This window comes from Amphiura filiformis, chromosome 15 (assembly GCF_039555335.1).
Source record: "Amphiura filiformis chromosome 15, Afil_fr2py, whole genome shotgun sequence".
In the NCBI taxonomy this organism is placed as follows: domain Eukaryota; kingdom Metazoa; phylum Echinodermata; class Ophiuroidea; order Amphilepidida; family Amphiuridae; genus Amphiura; species Amphiura filiformis.
Genome location: NC_092642.1, coordinates 8,572,540 through 8,595,501, shown reverse-complemented (window position 1 = coordinate 8,595,501; position 22,962 = coordinate 8,572,540). Strand labels below are relative to the sequence as shown.

Sequence of the window (22,962 nt, the reverse complement as noted above, 5' to 3'; positions counted from 1 at the left end):
TTGCCATAGCAGAGCATGTTGGTCAGTGGTCATCCCTCAAATTTTGCTAAAATCATTTCTAGCATACTCTGAAAAGTAATGAACATGGGGAATAGCCAGCGGTAATTGTGTAGAGCTTGTCAAATTCTGGCCCAGACCCACATTTTTGCTCTTCTTAAAGTCATGTCGTTGAATTAGTATGCGTTTTGGGACACTCATATTTTGACTTTGAAAATGATATTATGCTGAAAAGTTAACTGGGTGATTTTTACCCAGAAAAACAGAATCTGGCCTCTGAATAGTGTATCTTATTCACTTAAAGTTATGGGTCTCTCAAAACCTTGTTTCGCTTTTGTGAAAATTTATTTGTCAAAAACTAAACTAAAAAGAGGTTTTGAAAGACCCATAACTTCTTCAGTAGATAAGATACAATGTTTTTGAGGCCAGATTCTGTTTTTCTGGGTAAAAGAATCTGGCCCCAGTTAGTACTTTTCAGTATAATATCTTTTTTGCAAAGTCAAAATATGAATGTCCCAAAATGCTACTAACTCGACGACGAGCAAAAAGTGGGGATCTGGGCCAAATTTTGACAGCCATATCTCCAAAACCGCTTGATTTGAGCATTCATTTTTCTATGTGTTCATTATGCTCATAGAAGTATGCTAGAAATTTGAGGGGATGACCACTGACCAACCAACCCTTTTTGTTGATGTGGCTGGAATGACTCATATGTGAGTAGGCAAACCTAACTGATGTTTTTAAAGCAAAGTCATCAAGACCCCAAGCCACTATTTCTCAGAAATGTTGTCCAAGAACATATTTTCAACATACCTGAAGTTGATGGTGGGGCAAAATGTCTGACATTGGTTTTCAGGGGGGTCAAAATGTACAAAAAATGTACTATTGGAGTTTTGCATGGGTAATATCTCAGCTAAAAAATTTTTAATTGACTCAATATTGGATAAGAGTAATGTCCTACCAAAGGGTTCTGACTGGCAAAAAATGGAAAAAAAATTATTTTTACTTTTTGAGTTCTGACCCCCCCCCCCCCCCCGAAGTTGGTCCTGGATGGACAAAGTTGCATTTTGAGGGCCCTATATCTTTTAAAGTAAAGGAGTTACAAGTTTTCTGATGCCAGATTTGAACTCTACACAATTAAGTACCCCAGGATACATACTTTTCAAAGTTGTAGGGGGTTCCTTTATACATTTATGGACCTCCAAACATCGTCTTTTCGCTATGACACATTTTTACGCTGATCCCCTCAATTTCAAATTGATGCCACGGGAAAACGAAATAGCATATGAAGCTCAACTTTTCAGGATTTTACTTTCTCATCAATATCTACCACCACACAGAAAAAAAAAAATTGAAGAGGTGCTGCGGTGCACATCCCAGGAGTTGACATGGAATGACTCTAATAGACCATTTAAGGTTTGCAAAATGGGTTCCTAAAAATTTTCCATATGTGCAAAGAGGGGTAAGGATTTTTTGGCAGGCCGAGAAGAGGATCAAGCAATTTATGGCAGGCTGAGAGGGGAGGTCTGCTTATTGCAGAGCCCCTAGGAGCAAAATATAAAAGGCCGTCGCTGATCAATGTGGAACACATTCCTCAGACTTGATTTATTTATCTTCTCTTTACATGTATCAAATCACGTAAACTTGTAATTTGTGAATAACTCTATGTAACGATGTAACATTTATTGACAAAAATGTGGTTGTGACTTTTGTTACTAAAATTACCCCTTCCAAATTGAGCTTTTACTTTTTCAATATTTCTTCTCAAACAAGAAGCTGCACACAAAAGTTGATACCACTAGGTAATTACCTTTTACTGCAGCTATACTACAGAAGCAAACATTAAGTACATTTGAGTTTGGTATTTTTAAAATGGCCAACTTCGTGCGTGACTCGTGTTACGTTACATGACTGTTACACTCACTATTTGATAACACAGCCCAATTTGAAAGCGCTAAACATGCTCTATTTAATTTATATTGTGGAATTCAACTTTAAACATGTTCTTCTGTTCTGGGGTTAGGTGGAGAAACTGGGGTGGAATGGTGGTAGTGGGTGTTTATAATGGAAAGTCAAATTGTGAATTTGAATTCACAGATGGGGATAAAAACGGTTTCCAGTCCTGCAATTTGTTAATAGTGATGTACAATAATTATGAGTCCTGGGGAGGGTAAAATTGGGAGGGAGAAGTTTTAGTGATTATTTATGGATTATTTTCTAGCCCTACTGTATAGAGAGCTGTATAATATGTGTGACTCGCGTTACAATATCGTGACTCGCGTTACATTGTGACTCGTGTTACCATTTTGAATAGTCTGTCTCTGGTGGTACAATTGTAGCAAACCAAAAACCTTATGAAATAATTATTAGTTATGACCCAAACCAGGAGGAAAATGAAAGGGAACATTTATAACCCTTTAGATTTTTTACTGCATTAAAAAGTTGTTCTTTTTGTGACTCGCGTTACATGCTTAACATTATACAACTTGCCGTGCCATCCTGACCATTACCAACACAGCTTCCTAATTTTTTAATTTTTATTTTGACAAATTATGTATCAAACAACACTATCACAAAAAAAGAATTGTTTTTGTTCCATCATATTAATGAGAAAAAAAATTAATTACTTTAGACTGTCTGCTATTAACAAAATGTAAGAAAATACATTAAATCCTTCAAATCAATGAAAAAAAAAATACTGCAGCTGATATTCATTTGAAAATTTCTTTTTTGTTAACTTTAAAGGGTGTATAATCAAAATATATCATCAATCATTGCCAATTGCAAAGTTCATATTTTTGAAAAAATGTCATTTTAACATGGAATTGCCCCCATCATTGAAATGCATAAAATGGTTGCTCCAATATTGCTTGGTGGAGGCGGGAGGGGTGCGAAATAGGTTGGAATCTAGGTTGCAATTGAATCATCATATGATGAACTTCACATGGACAGTTTTACCTGTGGGGAACAGGCTCCTTGCCGCTTTCCTTTCCATTCCATTCTCGATTTTCTCTTTCAATTTTGTCAGAGGGGCACTTTTCTATTTCATTTTTTTGTGAGGGGGCACTCACCCCCCTTCCCCACACTGGCTACACTACTGCAGTACTTTACATGTGCAAATATGAACAAGTTTCCATGGGAATTTTTACAATTGATTCTAGTTGGCACAGTTAGTAAGCTGTGGAAACCATTTCATTTTATTTTCATAATAGATGATTGTATTCAGATCAATTGACAGATGCATGAAATTTTGACAGCAGGATTACTTGTACATATTATTACCGTAACCACTCGGGTATAAGCCCACCCCCCTAGATGGCAGATTTCACTTCAAAAATGGGGGTGGGCTTATAACCGGGGAGAGGCTAGTAGTTGAATTTAAAAATAAGATCAATCATCCCCATTTGTTTATGCCTGATGTACCCATATTTTCTATCATCAATGTCAATTTTTTAAAATTATAAGTATGGAATGTTTATTATCAACTGATATTTTTTTATACTTGTTCTTAAATGTGAGAGAAAAGCATTGATTTGATTAAAGAACTTAGCCAAAATTACAACTGGGCTTATACCCGAGTGCACCCTTGTTCCCAGAATGTTTTGAAAAATAGGGGGGTGGGCGTATAGCCGAAGGTGGGCTTATACCCGAGTGGTTACGGTACTGATATTTGGGTATTTTTTATTTTAAAAAATTCCAAAAAGTTAAATCGGTCAATTTCGTCAAACAGATGTGCACCGCAAATTTGAGGCATACTATGGGGGGGCTAGCCAACCATGTTCAGTCAAGGCCTGTCTATACTTGCATGTTGGTTAGGATATGAAGCAATCACAAGGTAATTACCAAGGACATGGAAAACAAGATAAATGCATTTGCAACATCTTGCTACAGAGTCATGTTAAACATCAAGCGTGTGGATCGGATTCCAAACGAAACCATCTACAACCTGACCAACACCACTCCACTGGTTGCCAGAGTCAAGATTCATCAACTCAAATTTCTCGGCCATATACTGCGTCTTGAAGATGGCGAGCCTGTGAAAGAATGTGCGCTTTATATTCCACCACATGGGAAGAGGAAACCGGGACTGACAAGCACACTGTACTTACAGTATGTCCAGCACCTCCTGGGAGATACTGAAGGGATGCTGCAGCCAAACAAAATTGTTTCGCTTGCCCAAGATCGCATTAGTTGGAGAAAGCTTGTAGTCGCCTGGCTCCGCAGCCGACTGATGATGATGATGAATCACAAGGTGATACACTGAATAATTTATGATATTGCTATGGCCTACAAACTATAGTCATGGACACAGCACTGTCTGAAACCCTTTCAAAAATAATGAATTTCACCCCTTTTTCTTCATCATATCAATTTCTTTCAAACAGTGTGTTTCTACTGAGCAAATGGTTGATGGGCAATGCATGGTAATGGTAATGCAGGGAGATACTACGAATATGCGGTAACGCCCCCAGCAAAAACACTTTTTATATTTATATTTATATTTATATTTATATTTATATTTATATTTATATTTATATTTATATTTATATTTACCGTAACCACTCGGGTATAAGCCCACTCCCCCCCCCCCCTAGATGGCAGCTTTCACTTCAAAAATGGGGGTGGGCTTATAACCGGGGAAGGGCTAGTGCATGAGTTTAAAAATAAGAACAATCACCCCCATTTCCATATGCCCAATGTACCAGTAATTTCTATATTTTATTTCAATTTCTTAAAATTATAAGTGTGGAATGTTAATTATCAACTGATATTTTTTATATTTTTTCTTAAATATGAGAGCAAAGCATTGATTTGATTTAAGAATTGGGCCAAAATTTAGTACTGGGCTTATACCTGAGTGCACCCTTGTTCCCAGAATGTTTTGAAAAAATAGGGGGTGGGCTTATAGCCGAAGGTGGGCTTATACCCGGGTCATTACGGTATATTTATATTTTTTTTATTTTTTTTTTTTTTTTTTTTTTTTTTTTTTTTTTTTTTTTTTTTTTTTTTTTTTTTTTTTTTTTTTTTTTTTTTTTTTTTTTTTTTATTTTTTTTTTTTATTTTTTTTTATTTACAATATTATTCATACCCATTGATGTGCTCCAGTAGAAGTTTTATTTTTATTTACAATATTATTATTAACAATATAGGTCATACCCATTGATGTGCTCCAGTAGAACTGTTATTTTTATTTACAATATTATTATTAACAATATAGGTCATACCCATTGATGTGCTCCAGTAGAACAGTACGGGTGATTTACAATATTATTATTAACAATATAGGTCATACCCATTGATGTGCTCCAGTAGAACAGTACGGGTGACGATTTAGTGATTTTTTATTTTTATTTTTATTTTATTTTATTTACAATATTATTATTAACAATATAGGCCATACCCATTGATGTGCTCCAGTAGAACAGTACGGGTGACGATTTAGTGATTTTTTATTTTTATTTTTATTTTTATTTACAATATTATTATTAACAATATAGGTCATACCCATTGATGTGCTCCAGTAGAACAGTACGGGTGACGATTTAGTGGGTAACACCGGAGTAACAAACTACAATCAAAAGCTGATTTGAAAGCAGCTTGAAGATCACAAAAAAGATTTTATGGACTTCTGCCCTCCCCACTAAATATGTGGGTAGTGAATCATTACCCTGCATGACCTGGTTGATGGGGAAAAGATGAAAAATGCATGGAAATAAAAGTGCGGTAATGGCCGGGGGGTCACTCCCATTGTGGCCTGTACACCATCCGCGATAATCAACTTTTGAAAAGCACCCTAAACAAGGATTTAACCCTTGGCTAAAAGCGATACCCTAAACAGGTAACACATGCCTGTTTTCACACCCTAAACAGGGATTTTATTCCTTGCATCAAATTTCATACCCTAAATTTCATTTCCGCGTATTAGCAATTGCAATTTTGCTACCCTTTTTTCCAATTTGTCATGTTTTTGACACCCTAAACACGGTACGGTACGCGCGTATATTGCCTACCCACGAAAAACTACCCTTTTACACGTTTTTATTATCGCGGATGGTGTACAAGCCACAATGGGAGTGACCCCCGGGGTAATGCAAGGTGCTCAGTCATAGGGCCTGCACTTTGGCTCGACATTTGAAAGGGGTGTGAATTCATTTTGGATACGCCCTATTATAATTAGGTAATACTCGAACACATTCCCTATATGTATATACATGTACCACATGTAGTAAATCTGTCTGCTTTATCTGTATTGTGCCTTTCTTAAGCAAATAGTTAAACACGATTTCATCAAACATTATAACAATAGCTCTTTTACAGTGTGCAATCATCCCGGGCAATAATTGGGCAATAATAGAGGATGTGCGTGAAATTATTGATTAGCTCCATACAAAGGATTTGAACCGGTGTCCTTCACCGTAATCATGGCGCAATGCAGTGCATTCAATCAAGCGTTGTCGTCAACCTAGTTGGTCGTATAGTGCATTTGTTATGTGTGTGAGACGAGCTGTCGCGATGTAGATTGCAATAGCTTGTAATCATGCTTTTGTTGAATGAATTTGAGTACTCCGCCATATTTACGGTATGAACGTCATAATCTAGGTGATTATTTGCATTGGATGTCTTGAATACGCTGGCGAAGTTGTGTAATAATCGGATTAATGCTATAACAGTAGGTGAATACAAGTTTTGAATATATCGCGTTGCAAAGCCCCATTCAGTGATCCCAGCGAAAGTGAAAAAAAAAATCAAATTGTTACTTTTATAAAAATTTTTAATGAAAAAATGGCAAAAACCCAAGAAAACGGCAGTATCGACGCGAAGTTGAAGCCCCATTCAAATAGGCCTACATGTAGCTAATTTATATATACTGTCAGTATATAAATTAAATCAGTTCAATTCACGCCGAGTGTCCTTGACAGGTTTGACTCTGCTTCAGCGGTCATGAAAGAATTCAAAAGATAACCTCTGCCCCAACAATCCCAAGCAATTGTCTGAAACTGCTCTTCGGATGATGATAGTCATGATCAAAAGATTATTACTGACTATATCATTGTACAAAATCTGAATTTTGATGATTTTTACGATCGTCCAGATGAAAAAATCACTGAATGGGCCGTTAGTTCCCTCCACTCCTTACCCTGGCAATATGAATCAAAGAAAAATAAAGAAAAATTAAATAAAACAAGAAAAAAAAAGACAAAGAAAAAGAAACAATAAAAGAAAAACAAATATGAAAAGTTCGAACAATATTTGGATTATAAAATTAAAGTGACCGTGATGAGGCTCGAACTCACCACCTTCCGATTTAAAGTTCAAGCGCTCGTGTACCAAATTCTGACGCTTACCAAGTGAGCTGTGCTCCTGAGATCTGAAATAAAAATAAAATAATACACTGTATACCTGCTTGTGTCGGACTGTCGGTAATTGATTTGCTCAAATTCCATAATGGTACAGTGCAACAGAGCAAAAATGCCCAAAATTTAAAAGCTATATAATTTATGAACAATATACACTACCCATAAGGGTGGTGCAATAATTATGTGTACCCCGGGGTGAATTATAGGGGGGGGCAAAGATTTTTTGGCAGGCCAAAAGGGGGGGGGCAAGCATTTTTTGGCAGGTCAAAAGGGGGACAAGCGATTTTTGCCAGGTCAAAAGGGGGGGCAAGCAATTTTTGGCACAGATATTTTGGGCACCGTTTCTATATTACGCCCTAAAAGGCGTAGGAAAAGCGTTAGGAACACGTTCAAATATGCAAACTTTCCTGCGCACTGCGCTCACACTATATGATAAGACAATTTAAGGTTTTAAATTCAGGTTCCCAAAATCTTGCATGTGTAAGGGGGGGCAAAGATTTTTGGCACATCAAAAGGGGGGCAAAGGTTTTTGGCACGTCGAAAGGGGGGGCAAAGATTTTTGGCACGACCAGAGGGGGGGGGCAAGCGATTTTGGCAGACCATTTTGAGAATTCACCCGGGTACACATAATTATTGCACCACCCTAAAAATACTAATACAAGGGAATTTCAACATAAGAATCCAAACAATTAAGTACCAACATGCACAGCTTTGTCCTTATATCACATTTGGGTTTTAACAAAATGTTATCAAACCTCTACTGTGATTGGCAGCTGCACAAGGCATCTCTTTGATAGCTGATAATGGCCATCCATTCAGCAAGTGGCTACTAACTGACCTTGACAGGCTTGAATGAGCCCTGTCATCTGCTACAAAACCATCACACTCTAGGACCTGGTCGCCTATATTAATTTACTAGTCAACATTTGCATAGGAACCGCATAGTCGGAGGCAAGGTTCATTATTGATTGGAGATTATATACGATTTATTACTAATAGACAAGTAATATATATATATATCGTGTGTTTGCGATTTATTCCGTAATCAATAAGTATGATGAACAAACGCATTTCTGGCAGAAGCACTCACAGCGTAGTGGTATTCGATCTGGACTGTTAAATAAAAGGTTGTGGGTTCGAACCCTGGTAGAATTTTAATTGGAATAAATTTGTTTTTCTTTTGTTAAGTAAGAGGTAATAATTATGGCAATAAATCCGCCGTATAAAACTGAACACAGCTCAATCCATAATGCTACAGGGAGCACAGTACTTTGACAATGGAGTGAAAGACTATTATTATTGATTAGACGCGGATTCTAAAAGTACAGCTCCTATGCGTGTGTAGCAAAAAATTGGAATAGAATGTTTGGAATCATGTAACTAAAATACTAAATGCATTCTGCAAAATGTGCTCTTACCAATTTATAAAACATTTCATTAGCTTTAATTTGACATATTGTTTGACATGTTTGGAATTATGGTAAATCATTAAATAAAATATTTATTAATTAATCAATTATGTCAAAAAAAAAAAATTTAATGCAAATATGCATATTTTCTCTGACAGAATTGTAGGATTTGACAAGAGCCATCTTTCTTGTAAGTTTGATTCTTATAACATACCGGTATCGTATTGCGTCCCGTTATAGTTGCAGAAAAATACGCGTGCAGCACACACATACGCACACCCACCACCCCACACACACACCCAGAGGATCGTACCGCTTTACAATCGTATAACATTCATTGGCGCTAGTAGTAGTAAATTCCAATTTTCTTTGCTTTACCTCACTTGTTCTGCTCAAAATTAAAAGGGGATATATCTGACAGTAAAAGCTTACATTTTATAGAAATTATGTTTAAATTTGCTTAAACAGCACAAAACAGATAAAGCAGACTAATGTACTATACATAGGCCTATACATGTATGGTATGCCAGGGACTGTTTAAGAATATATCATTAGATTTATGATATTTACTTGAGGACTGTTATATATCAAAAATGTGAAAAATATCAAATTTTAATAATTTGTCATAAAATTTGTATTATATCGTGAATTCCAAACAATGAAATTTATTTGATATCAGAAAGACATTCTTCGTATTCAGAATGCGTTTTCTTTGTCTTTTTTTTTCTTTTCTTGTTTTATTTATTTTTTTCTTTATTTTTCTTTGATTTATATTGCCAGGGTAAGGAGAGTAGGGAACTAAAGGCCCATTCAGTGATTTTTTGATTTTTTTTTCATCCCGACGATCGTAAAAATCATCAAAATTCAGATTTTGGATACTAGACTGCGGAACTCAGTCTTCAATGATAGTCAGTAATTTTTATATTTTGGACATTATTATGACTATCATTTGAGGACTGAGTTCTTATGATCCGAGGAGCAGTTTCAGATAATTGCCTGGGATTATTGGGGCAGAGGTTATCTTTTGAATTCTTTCATGACCACTGAAGCATAGTCGAACCTGTCAAGGACACTCGGCGTGAATTGAAAGACCATGTCACTCGCCACAAAAGAATGTCAAAGGTCATAAAAGGCCTATGGCTGATTTTGTACGTTTCGTCATTGTCATAGATGTGCTAACATAGCTTGCTAGTGTAGTGGTTCAGCCGAAAGCCGTGTGTCTAAGACAAAAAAATAATGCATTTACGTGAGTCTGTAATTTATATACCGGTACTGACAGTATATAAATTAGCTACATGTATTTGAATGGGGCTTCAACTTCGTCAATACTGTCGTTTTCCTGTTTTGTTTTTTTGCCATTTGTTTTTCATTAAAAAATTTATACACGTAACAATTTGATTTTTGTTTTCACTTTCGCTGGGATCACTGAATGGGACTTGTAGCGCGGATTATTCAAAACTTGTTTTTACCTACTGCTATATAGTATTAATCCGATTATTACATAACTTTGCCAGCGTATTCAAGACATAGGTTATGTAAGGGATAAACTGTACATGGGTATAGGGTATAGAGGCCCTGCATGCTTTTATCGATTGGCTCCAAACAAAGGATTTGAACCGGTGTCCTTCACCGTAATCACGGCGCAGTCCATTCAATGTCGTCAGTGTGCGAGACGAACGATGTATAAATCTGGAGGTCACATCATCACTTATCATGCTTATTGTAAAAAGTTTGTCCAATGCATATACTGTGTGTATTGTTCCCGTGTATTGTCAATGCAGTCAAGCAAACAGGTATTATATTTTGAAAAGGCCGCTATAGTATATTCACATGGGTGTCTTGAATGGCCAATCATATGGGACATAATCAAATTGCAGTGACTGCTTCCTTTGTTACCACATGTCAGTCATCTTGTGATTATTGGACCATGTAAACCTGCAAAAAACGAGCCAAAGTGCAGGCCCTATGATTATAAACATGCTGAAAATAAAGCTGCACCTACTTACCTTGGGATAGGATACTATATATACCTAGTTACCTACCTTCTTGAAGATGCTGCAAGTCCGAAAAATTGTGAATTTCCTCTATGCATCACTGCTGCTGACCCACCCATTAAACATGTCTGTGTATTCTGAAAATTTGATAAAATGTTATATTAATTAGCTAAAATACAAGTTTGTAGCATTTTATCTGAACAAAGAACATTATGAGCTACCAAAGTTGATCAAAATCACCAGTGCCAAAAAGGGGGAGGATCAGGGTCAAACTGAATCAAGGGGTGATTTCTTAAAAAACATGATGGATTTATGAAGCCAAATTTTTGTTTGTGTTCATTGCACCCAATGAAAATTATTCTGATGGACTTTCATCAACATCTGAAAGGGTTACCAGCTGGGAACTTTTCAGGAACATGGTTGAGGGGGTTAAATTGTCATTTTCTTCGGAAGGGGGTGGGTCATGAATATACTGGGGGGGTCATAGAATTTTTAGACCAAAAATAGGGAGCATTATAATTTTTTTACACCAACAATTATATTTTCATGTTTATGCGACAGCCTGAGCCTGAGGGCCACCTGCGGTGCATAAACAACCGTTCATAACTTCATACATACTCACGATATATAACAACGTTTCTGATTGGATTTGGGCCCTTTTTTGCTAGTCATAAATACCTTCAAAATTGGGAGAAAATGAGTAGGCCTACTTGCAGGAAGCAGCTCGGCTCATGAGGTCAACGGCCGGGAGTCAACGCGTTCATCTTTTGCGCTCCGCGTGAGATGGGCGCGGTGACATGCGAGTGTACGCAACACTGCCACTGCACTGGCAAATCGTTGATCACGTTAATTGGGTTCCAACGCTGCGTGACGCAGCATGGCCATGGATTATGCCCTGCGTACTACTGGTCATAAATGGAATTTATGACCAGCAAAAAAGGGCCCAAATCCAATCAGAAACGTCGTTATATCGTGAGTATGTATGAACGCTGTTTATTTTCCAAATTTCAAGACAAATTGAGTTTTTAAGCTTCCCTAGTGCCTGGCCTAGCATGCATGCATGCCTAGCCGGCATGAGCCCTGGTCATTACGCCTACGGTACAATGAATACATAAAACAACAAAACATCATCTCACCCGTAGTTTTGACTCTGCATCAAAAATCTTTGTTCTTTTCATTTTTTTAGCATAAATAATAAATTAAATAATCATCAAAATTTATATCAAAAGGTACGTTCGCGTTCGTACGTCGCAAATGGAACTTGTATTTATACCCGATCGCTGATCTGACCGAAGAGCGATTGGTATTTGACCAATGAGGAAGCATGCTCGTCCCAACGCAACAAAAACCGTGCCCTCATATAGGTTAAAAACCAATCGCTTAGCGGTGTAGTATAAAATTCAGCTTTATATAATACGGAATGCTATGAGGGTCGACACAGTCGGCCTTAAAGTTTAATAATTTGAAAAAATATAGCACAATTTGAAAAATATTTTGATTAACAAATTTGCCAAATGAATCATAGCAAAATCGTAATCCTAAATCCTCATCATTTAGTTTAATAGTTCTATATAATACGGAATGCTATGCGGGTCGATATGCATGAAAGTTTAATAGGTCCACTACACAATGTGAAAAATATAGCACTATTTTTTTCTTTTTGATTAAAAAATTTGTCAAATGAAGCATAGCAAAATCGTAAACCTAAATCCTCATCATTTAGTTTAACAGTTCTATATACCGGTAATACGGAATCATTTTTTATTTATTTAGGCCTACCGTAAAATGGGGTAACTTCGGTCAGCGGGGTAACTTTGGTCGGTCAAATATATTTTTTAAATGGTCATATTTTCGTACAGCAATATTGTTTTTAGTCATATTTGGTGTCAATTTGTTAAGAAATATGTTTGGAAGAAATAATAGTCGCTCATGTGTAATTTCCTTGAAATTTACGAAAAAAGCGGAATTTTGACCAAAAATCAGCATTTTTTACATTTTTTTAAAAAAAAAATAAAAATCGATAAAAGAAAAAAAAAATGTGTGTTTGATTAATTTTGCAAGGTGTCAAATGTCACAAAAAAAAAAAACTTGCCCATATTCAGCGAAGATCAATTTTTGATTTTTTTTCCTTCATGGAATGTAATACTGTGACCAAAGTTGCCCCAAAGGCGGGGTAACTTTGGTCAGGTCATTTTTAACCCCTAGGGCACCCTTACAAAATTATTAAAAATCTTTTTCAACTTCAAGGTGTAGAAGGAACCCTAATGTCACAAAAAAGAGTTAATTAGAAATATAATTGGTTTTGTTTGGAAGCAGTGGTTTAAAAACTCTGAAAAGTGCCCAAAGTTACCCCATTTTACGGTATTTATTTATTTACCGGTATTTATTTATTTATTATTATTATTTTTTTGGATTTGCCAAATGAAGCATAGCTAAATCGTAATCCTAAATCCTCATTATTTAGTTTAATAGTTCTTTAAACTGGCAATGAAAGTCAAATTTTAATCTTTGGTCATTTGTTTATAGGCCTAATGCCCCTCCCAATCACTTGCTGCAAGCGGCATTTAATCAGCCAATGGCACTTGATTGTGTCCGTTTGTCTGTAATGCGAGTGCGCGCCACGCCGCGGCGCGCCGCTCTGAGCGATAAACGGTATGAAACTTATGAAATCAGCATTCTGGTTTGTAAAATTGCTGAGAAACCACTCTTTTGTGCCGAATAACTTGATAAATATGTCACCCTAATGTCCGTTAATTGGGTAATTTTAAAAACTACCCTAAGCGAGGATCGTCCTTAACCCCCCCCCGTCTTCGGATTCTACGGATCCTCGTTTTGCTTTTCAAAACCACCCTAAATCCGGCGTTTTCTTTCACGTTTTCTTTCACCCCCGGGTAGGCCTATTTCGCACTTGTGTCATTGATTTACGTACAAAAGACATTTCAATTTCGTCCCGACAAAATTTCGAGCTAGAAACTTTAGTACAATTTCACTATTAGATTTCAATATTGTAGCACTGACTATATTTCGTGTTTGTGTCATTAATTTTCGTAAAAATGCGGTTCAAATTGCGGTCTGAAAATATACCTGGCGATCCCTTTTCAAATTCATTATAGTTTCATTTAATTTCGTCTCATATAAGCTATATGCAATCTACATCAAACGTGCGTTCAATCTTTTTTTATATAGGCCTATTGAGCTAAGGTTTTACTTCTTTTTCAACTTTCCTGATCCAACAAAGCAGTATTCCGACTTTTTATTGTACGTAAAATATTGTATGTAACATATCTACGTTGTTTAATCTATTGCCATTCTATTTCCAGTAATGTTTAAGTTCTAACGAATGTTTGATGACGTAAAATCGATAATATATTTCTGCTAGATAGGCCTATTGTATGTAACATATTATCGATTTTTCGTCATCAAACATTCGTTAGAACTATTACTGGAAATAGAATGGCAATAGATTAAATAACGTAGATATGTTACATACAATATTGTATACGTCTAATACTCGGAGTCTGTGGAGCGCTTAATTGTTATTATCTTTATTATATAGGTTTTCCCAGAGTATTTCGCACTTGTGTCATTGATTTTCGATCCCTTTCGCAAAAGCAAATTTGTCATTTTTCATTGAAATTCATTATAGTTTCATTTACATGTTTAATTTCGTTTCATTAAACACGTTAAGATTATTCTTATCTTTTTATTTTACTCAGCTGTCATTCATGAAAAGTGACGTAGGCTGAGATGTTAATTGGGTTAAAAATGCAGTTTTACGGCGATTTTTCTACTTTTATTTTACCAAAAATGTCAATATTAAAATAGCTATAACTATGAAAGTAAATTAAAGCCAATGCAAGCCATGTATATATACATATACGATTTCCATTAAATTTTAATTTTGTTATTCTCTACTCAAAATATTGAAATGATTACCTTATAATAGAATCCGGGTAATATTGGTTTGCAAATCAGAGCAGTGTTGTTCAGATCATGGAAATAGTAGATCTTATCTTCTATTTCCATGTTCAGATGTACACCAGAAAACCGACAGGAGGGACAGAAATGAGCACATATTATTCCCGTGCATCCCAGAAAGAGGCATGTCATGTGGAAACTGAGTCTCAGCTTTTTGCAAACAATATGCCTAGCTATACGTGGGTATAAAGGAAGCTATAGGTCTACCTACCATCCCATTAGAACTCTTATTACTTTTTTACTTTGTATAATCATGACAATGGAAATAATCATTACCATACCAATCCATATTGCGCGTTGATGATGGGATCGCCGCCGGTATCTCCGAACGTCTGCAACTTGTATAATGGAACAATTAAAACAATAGGCCATAAGATCAGCTCATCACCATACACCCCTGTTATGGTGGTTCCGTTATGTAGACGATACCCATACAAAGCTAAAGAAACAGTACGCGGATGAGATAACGGATCACCTTAAATTTCTTGTTGATGGGAAAGGGGTTGAAAATGTCTCCCAATTTAACTTCCTTGGATCTCTGATAACCAAAGAGAGAAGTTGTGGACAAGAAGTTCGTCTTTCAATGCATGCATGCGAGACAGACTTGGACTCTGAACAACAATTTGACACGAAAATTAACAGTGACCGAATTACATGAACATGAGCCAAAGGGCGGACGTGGTTTCCAGACATTCCCTCTTGGGTGGGTTTATAATCATTCTTTTATTTATTTATTTATTTATTTTTTAATTATAACATTTGGTCGAAGCCAGGCAATAGTGGCACAGGAGTCACTAATCACAAACAGAACATTAACAAAACAAACACAAAAATGACCAGATAAAATGGGCAAAAAGGCTAAAAAAGATGGTGACTAACTGCGGTTTTTAATGAAGCAAAAGTCAGGCACTTGCCAATTGACCAGGGAAGATAAGTCCACAAGGTGGGTGCGTATGGATGAAAGAGTTTTTAGCAAGAGGGAGTCTACAAAAGGGGGATCAAGAACAGAGCGTTTAAGGTTCCGGAGTTTGGGTCTGGAACATGTGGAATGAGGTTGGTAAGGATTTCGACAGGCACAGAGTGAGTGGCAGATCTTGAAGAGATGCCAAGAGCAACAACGTCACGACGTTGAGCAAGGAGAGGGAAATTGGCATCGAGCAACAGTTCATCATTGTAAAGATCCCAAGATTGAAAGATGACCTGGGAAGCAAGATTAAGACGCTTGGCTGATTCCATTGCGTTGCTCAGAGTGCTGAGTGTTAATGGGGTGGCAGGTATAATGTTCCCATACTCCAGGACTTGTCGGACCAGAGCAAAGCAAAGAGTACGCCGGGTGGCGGGAGAAGAGGAGTTGAAGGACATGTGAATATAGCTAATGATTTTTCTGGCTTTCTTGCCGATATGCTCAATGTGGAGGTTCCAGGATAGATTGCTAGAGATGTGGATTCCGAGGAATTTGACAAATGAAATCCTAAACTCGGTTATTCATGGTGAGCTGTAAATTAGGAAAGATTTAATTGTGTCTTGGTGGCATTTGCTGTCAAGTGATTTACTTACAAACTAGTTGTCAATAGTGTTAATATCAGATTGAAAGGAGACAAAATCACCATTGCTGGTCACAGGTTTGTAAAGGGTTTTGTTGGGGGTTTTGTCCTCAGCGTAAAGCACCAGGGAACTGATCTGGCAGAAATTGGACCATTATTTGACTGTCCTTGTAAAATAATGCAAGAAGTCAATGCATTAGAGCTTCCACCTCAATACCATTATACTCTCATAATAAGGGTCTATAGTATTCAAAATATAATTCAAAGTCAAAGTGGTTGTGCCCCTGAAATCCTTTGAATCGAAGTTAATGATCCTGATCTTGTCAACAAACTTGCTGAAACGCTCAATGGACATGATGATTACAATATATTATGTACTGTACTATCCAGGTCATTAATATTATTTTTTTTATTATTATTGTTAGTTCTTTTATTTTGGATAAGGTCATAAAGTTATTCGTTTGATGTTTGGGTGCACAAGAAGAAAACCGGCTGCCTACGCGCGACTTTCATATGCATAGCAAAATACGTTGATAGCCTATAATATGCGGTTTATCAATAGCACCCAAGCAAAATCACCAAATATTGAAAGATGGCGAAACTGTTGTTGGTTTTTGCTCTGTTTCTGAAGATAATCTACGGACAAGACGTTGATTACAGTGACAATCATGCTCAGGTATTGATTCTTGGAGCAGGATCTGCAGGAATCCAAGCAGCTGCAACCCTTAACGAAAATGGAATGGATGACTTTATTATCATAGAAGGCGCAGATTACATCGGTGGTCGAGTAAAGAATGCCAATTTCAACGGGCAAACAATAAATGTCGGATCGCAATGGGCGTCACCTGGAGGAGGCTCAGAGATTGTCCAGAAGATGATTCGTGACTGGGGCATCGAAGGACATGAAATTGATGTCGTTTCAACGGTATATCGTAATTGCTCTGGGCAGTTGGTACCAGAAGAAGAAACTAACCCAATTTGGGGGAGACTTGACGCCGCACTCGCCAAAGCTACTGAAATCGCGAACTATATTCTGGACAATGATTTACCCGATATCTCTCAACGCACCGCGCTTCTCGAAGGAGGATGGTATCCAAAAACTGCTTTAGAGAAGGCGATTGAATGGTTGTCTTTTGACTTCGCGACATCGGAACGCACTTCTGTTACTGCGCTTTTGTCGACAATCTTTGTGAATTACGTCGAAGATATTCATTACATCACCGATGAACGCGGCTACGCGGAAATCTTTCGATTCATTGCCCCTTTTCTATACGACGATGCAATGTTTGCCGATCATGTACGACTGAACCAGGTTGTGACGACTATTGACTACTCCAATCCCGACATGGTAGTAGTTACCACCTCAGATGGGACAGAGTATACCGGAGACCGTGTCCTGGTAACATTTTCGCTTGGTGTGTTTCAGAATGAAGTCGTTCAATATATTCCTGAGTTACCAGATTGGAAGAAGCATGTCTTGTTTAAGACATCCGTTACGTATTACAACCCTATCTTCATTAACTTTGCTGAGCCATTCTGGGATGATGCCGAACTGATAATGAATGTCCATGAACAATACAATTACTACCCAGATTTCTTCAACTTTGATGTCTTTCAAAGTCAACAATCTCGATGGCCCGATAATCATGTTTTGACCATTCATATTCTCGGCGATGACGCACTTCGCGTTGATCAGCAGTCTGATGAAGAAACCAAAGCTGAAGTCGAAGCTGTTCTGCAGAAGATGTATGGGCTAGAAGAACCGCCTAATGCTACGGACTTCCTTATCCAAAGTTGGTCAAAAGACCCTCTTCACCTAGCTGGATACTGCAACTGGCCTGTTGAACTAGATCGCAAAGAATTCCCCAAACTACAACATCGCGTTGGTAACGTATTCTTTGCAGGGGAGGCGACTGATGCTGACAGCCTTGGATTCGTCCAGGGAGCAATGAACAGCGGTGAGCGGGAAGCGCTGAAGATCCTTGAATGCATTGCTGGGAACGAATGTCCTGAGTATGTCGCTGAAGGCGAAAGGATGAGATCAAACAAGCGAAGGAAAAACTGTAATGTTGGCGATTGTAGCCGACCATAAAATAATTATGGTCGTGAAGTATTAAACATCTTCAGAAATCCACCAGTAACACTCATTATTACAATACGAGCTCATAGTATTTCCAGAGTGACAAAATAGTATATTCTGACAAAACATGTAAATTGTTGTCAGAGAGCTGTATGTAAGTTTATACTTCTCAAACAGTTTTTTTTGACATGGAGTATATTAAAATATTGTAAACTATGACGTTATGACGATGTATGTTACAATATTATAACCTACATTTCATCAGAAACGATCTCAGAAAAAGAATGTAGGCCTACAATATTTGCATGATGTTTGAATATCGGTCATTAAAACGGTGGAGCTGTTTTAAACATTTTTTTTAATTAATGAAACTAAATTTTTGCAACTAACTTTGCTATGTTACGTGTCCGATCTGATACCAATATGGGACCTCATGTCATCTTATAAATGAAACCGTTTCCGCTATGTACATCCATGCATGTAACGAAAACACCCAGCACTTTTCATTACAGCAGAGGCTTGAGAGGAGTTAGGGAGTCCATCTAGGAGACAGTGGAGCAGCCCGCAAAGTGGGACTTTCACACGGCATGCATGTGCAAGGGCGGAGGGGATTGTTAGCGATTCTGTTTTGGGCACCCCAGTGACCAATAGAGTCGCATTTGCCCTTAAAATTGGATCTACCCTGCGCATGGACCGACATTGTCAGATGGTATAGGTTAGGCCTACTGCCCGGGCCTATTGTATAGTCCCCACCTCATTTCAGGCGTACTCCCTTCGATGACAGAAGATCTGTTGAAGGGCCCATTGCCTTCTTCGCCGTCTTTCACACCACCACCCCAAATCAGATGTCGGATGAAGTCCGATGGTATCGGACGCAACATAGCTTTAAAGGAGTATTTCGTGATCATAGCATCCTCTTTTTATGATATTTATCAGTAGATATCAACAAAAAAAGCTTATTCCCAAAATTTCAGTTGATTCCGATTTTGTGTTTGCGAGTTATGCAAGATTATGTGTATTACACTGCTCCATAGACAATGTGTTGTAATTTCGTTCTGGTATAGGGGGAAGTGGGGAAAATTGGACCACCTAATGTCCCATCATGCCCCACCAGATTTTACTCGGCTATAATACTAATACCTGACAACTTGCGACAAGTGACCACTACAAAACAAAATGTACATCACCAAGAGTCTAGTAGACTAACGTTTCACAAAAAATGGTGCCCGTCTGCCTCCGGCTTCATTATTTTATTAAGGAGTCTTTAAGGCGAAATTGTTGCTGTAAAGAGGCTGGGGTAAAATGGGACAGCTGGGGTAAAATGGGACGCCATTGATTTACTAAGGGATTTTTTTGTTGGGGCAAATGGGACAGTGCGAGTTAGCACACAGTAAATCAATGGCGTCCCATTTTACCCCAATTTGACACATTTCTAAAAGAAATCTTTTTTTATAATTTTCGAAGGAAAGAGTAACAATTTTTGTCTTATTTAATTGAAAAAGGTGGCTTAGAAGTTATTTTTTAATTTGAGAAACACTAATTCGCCGCCATTGATTCAGATATTTAGCCTCAAGTCGTGACCTCTGCTTAGACATGACAAAAAAATGGAATACTCATTTTGATGTGTTATAAGCTTACGGCCCTCAGAAGTTCCTGTTTAATGAAGAATGGTACTTTTAAATGGTTGGAAATATAAATAGACATTGTTATCAAAGTTCTTTTGTTACAAAAATGGGCAAAATGTGACCATTTTAAGGTATAAAAGTATTTCTGAAATCACTGTCCCAAATTACCCTGTGTCCCAATTTGCCCCAAGTTACCCTACCAGAACGAAATTCAAATTTCACGATATCTTTGCTATAGAAACGCATTAATCTGCAAGAAATATTTTGTACATAAACATTATGTAGCCAGAGGTTTCCAGTGATATAAAAATCTCAACTTCTTTTGAGAAAAGTGGGGGGATGATGCTGTGGATCACGAAATGCTCTTTTAATTAAGGCCTAGCGATGTTTTCACGTATTTTTTGTGGGACCTGAGATCAAACATATCGAATTGCAATTTGAATACGATGAATGTCCTACTGACATCAAATAATTTTGATTTTTTAAAATTCGCGACATAATACAAATTTTATGGCAAATGATTATTATCTTGTGTTGAAATTTAACAGTCCTCAAAGTAAAATATGTAAATCTAATGATACGTACTTAAAGTGTATGTAGGTGAGATGAAAAGCCGACGATCGTTGAAAATTTTGACCTTTCGTATTGAAGATACAGATTCCCCCAAAAATGTAGGTCTTTCGGGGAAAAAGTATAGACGAATCCAACGAGCCAAGTCATGGTCAGGATTTGGTCGGCCATCTTTGGGTTCCCGCAACACCAAAAAACCGCTTAAAAATCGATGTTAGATTCTTTTGTGTTGTAAACTGTCATCATCCTTTTGTCTATGTGTAACACGGGTGATAGAATGCAGTTTAAAATACCCTCCAAGGCCGCATTATTAACATTTTAGGTGCATGAGATTGAGCCGACGGGGACCCAACTATTGAGGTATAGGAATGCGTGAAATTGGATTCGTCTACGTATATCTTCAATTATGAAATGTCAGAATTTTCAATTGATGGCCGGCTTTTCATTCAGCTACATACACTCCCGGGCATACACTTTAAGTACATTAGATTTATAAAGATTACTTTGAGGACTGTTAAATATCATAAATATAAAAAAATACTAAATTTAATAATTTGGCATAAAATTTGTATTATATCGCGAATACAAAAAAAATAAAAAAATTATTTGATATCAGGACATTCATCGTATTCAGAATGCAATTCGATATGTCTGATGTGCTCTCAGGTCCCACAAAAAATACTGTGCAAACGTTGATACCCGATTCCTTAAATAATATGTAAATATTCTCATCTTCTCTGATATTACTAATCCACGTGGAAGCATAGACTATGTCTACGGTTGAAGGAACTTCTTTTAATGGGAGATATTTCGGCTAAAAAAATAATAATTGAAAACATAACAAAACTGACTTGTATTGTAACTTGTAAAATTTTACTTTTTATGTAAAATTACCTTTTTCAAAGGATGTTTTTTGTATAATTTTATTAAACTGATATACCTGGTGGATGATGGTTGCAATAAAATTGACCTCGGCTTTTTGGTACATAGTACGTGTTGCAAGAATTGTTTGTGTGTGGTCAATTTGCATCTTATTGCATTTCCAGTCTGAGTAGCCTCTTGTACAGAATTCATGATTGTGTTGGGGGAAGAAACAAACTTCAAATTTATGAAATTAAAAAAATATTAACTTCACCATGAACTTCACATTTTGTACTATTAGATGCAGACCTGTATTTTTTGTATGGGCGTTAGCCATAGGCTAGAGCCATACTTTAATTTTGTTTTGCAATATTTGTTCGCACGTTTGACAGGTTATCTAGCCACTGTGTAGATTGAAAGTTGCATGGTATATAGTATGTATGCGAATGAAGAAGTAGATAGATTTTCTATAATAATATGTCTTCAGGAGAGGAGAAATTTAACAAAACAAAAACACCTAAGTCCGTCAAATGCACGAATAAAAATACGTGTATAGTATAGGCCTATGCACCATTGGGGAATTGCCGCAGATGAGTAGTGTCGTTCATTTCGTGCGGTATATGATTAGAGTCGTTCATTTCGTGCTGTAAATAGCGGGCAATGGGTGTATTTTTTGTTTGCTTTTGTGTTGCTTTTTGGAAACGCTCGCACTCACTATAAAGTCGTTCTTTGTTTGCACAGACCTAGTCTCCTACACAGCCAATTTATGTCGGGCGATCCGAACAAACATCGTGATAGCCACATACAGTCTGGCCCGAGGCACAGACTATCAAGTGTTTATTTACCAGTGACCTTCAATAAAATCAATATTGTAGTACAAACATGCTATATACAGGGTGTCCCTGAAAGAACTGTATCGTCGGAAACCTAATTGTTTGGGTATTTTAACGCCACAACTAAACAAAACTAAATACTTTGTGTGGTTGAGCAATAAATCAGCCATCACATACTTTTGAATTTTGACAAAAGACGAAATACTAAGATTAGAAATTTAAAAGGTGGCATATTCACTGCGCATCATAATTTTTACTTCATTTACGATACAAAACATACATCTTTTGACTCATTATGACATCAGATTTTTTTTTTTTTTGAGAAACAAAAATCCTTCCAAACTTTACGTAGAGCCAAAAATTTACCAAGATTAAATTTTTTATTTTGGCGTAACAATTTAGGGAATTTTGTTTTTGTTTGTTAACGTTTGTTTCAATACGCAATCACTCGTGCACACCCTTTCCAACGAAAAATGAAAACTTTAAATCTCAACATTTTAATTTTGTGCATGGAGAAAGGAAATCCTGTTCCTCCCCATTTTCCCCTTCTGTTTTTTCTTCGCTTTTTTTCATTTTGGTCTCACCTTTCCACATTTTTTCTTCTCAGACAACCCTTGTTTACCAAAAGTAATAAATTTTATTTAATTTATGACGACACAGCATTCTGTCATCCCTGTCTAGCCCCGCTCCAAAGGTATGACCTGGTTGGTTAA

The 22,962-nt window shown here is 37.0% G+C and overlaps 1 protein-coding gene across 1 annotated transcript; it reads left to right on the top strand.

Annotated features, from left to right (window-relative positions):
* The first annotated feature begins 16,859 nt into the window (after window positions 1-16,859).
* Window positions 16,860-18,986, top strand: LOC140171208 (uncharacterized). Its single transcript, XM_072194420.1, has one exon. It carries the CDS (start codon window positions 16,873-16,875, stop codon window positions 18,370-18,372), a length of 1,500 nt encoding a protein of 499 aa, XP_072050521.1. The 5' UTR covers window positions 16,860-16,872; the 3' UTR covers window positions 18,373-18,986.
* The last annotated feature ends 3,976 nt before the right edge of the window (window positions 18,987-22,962 follow it).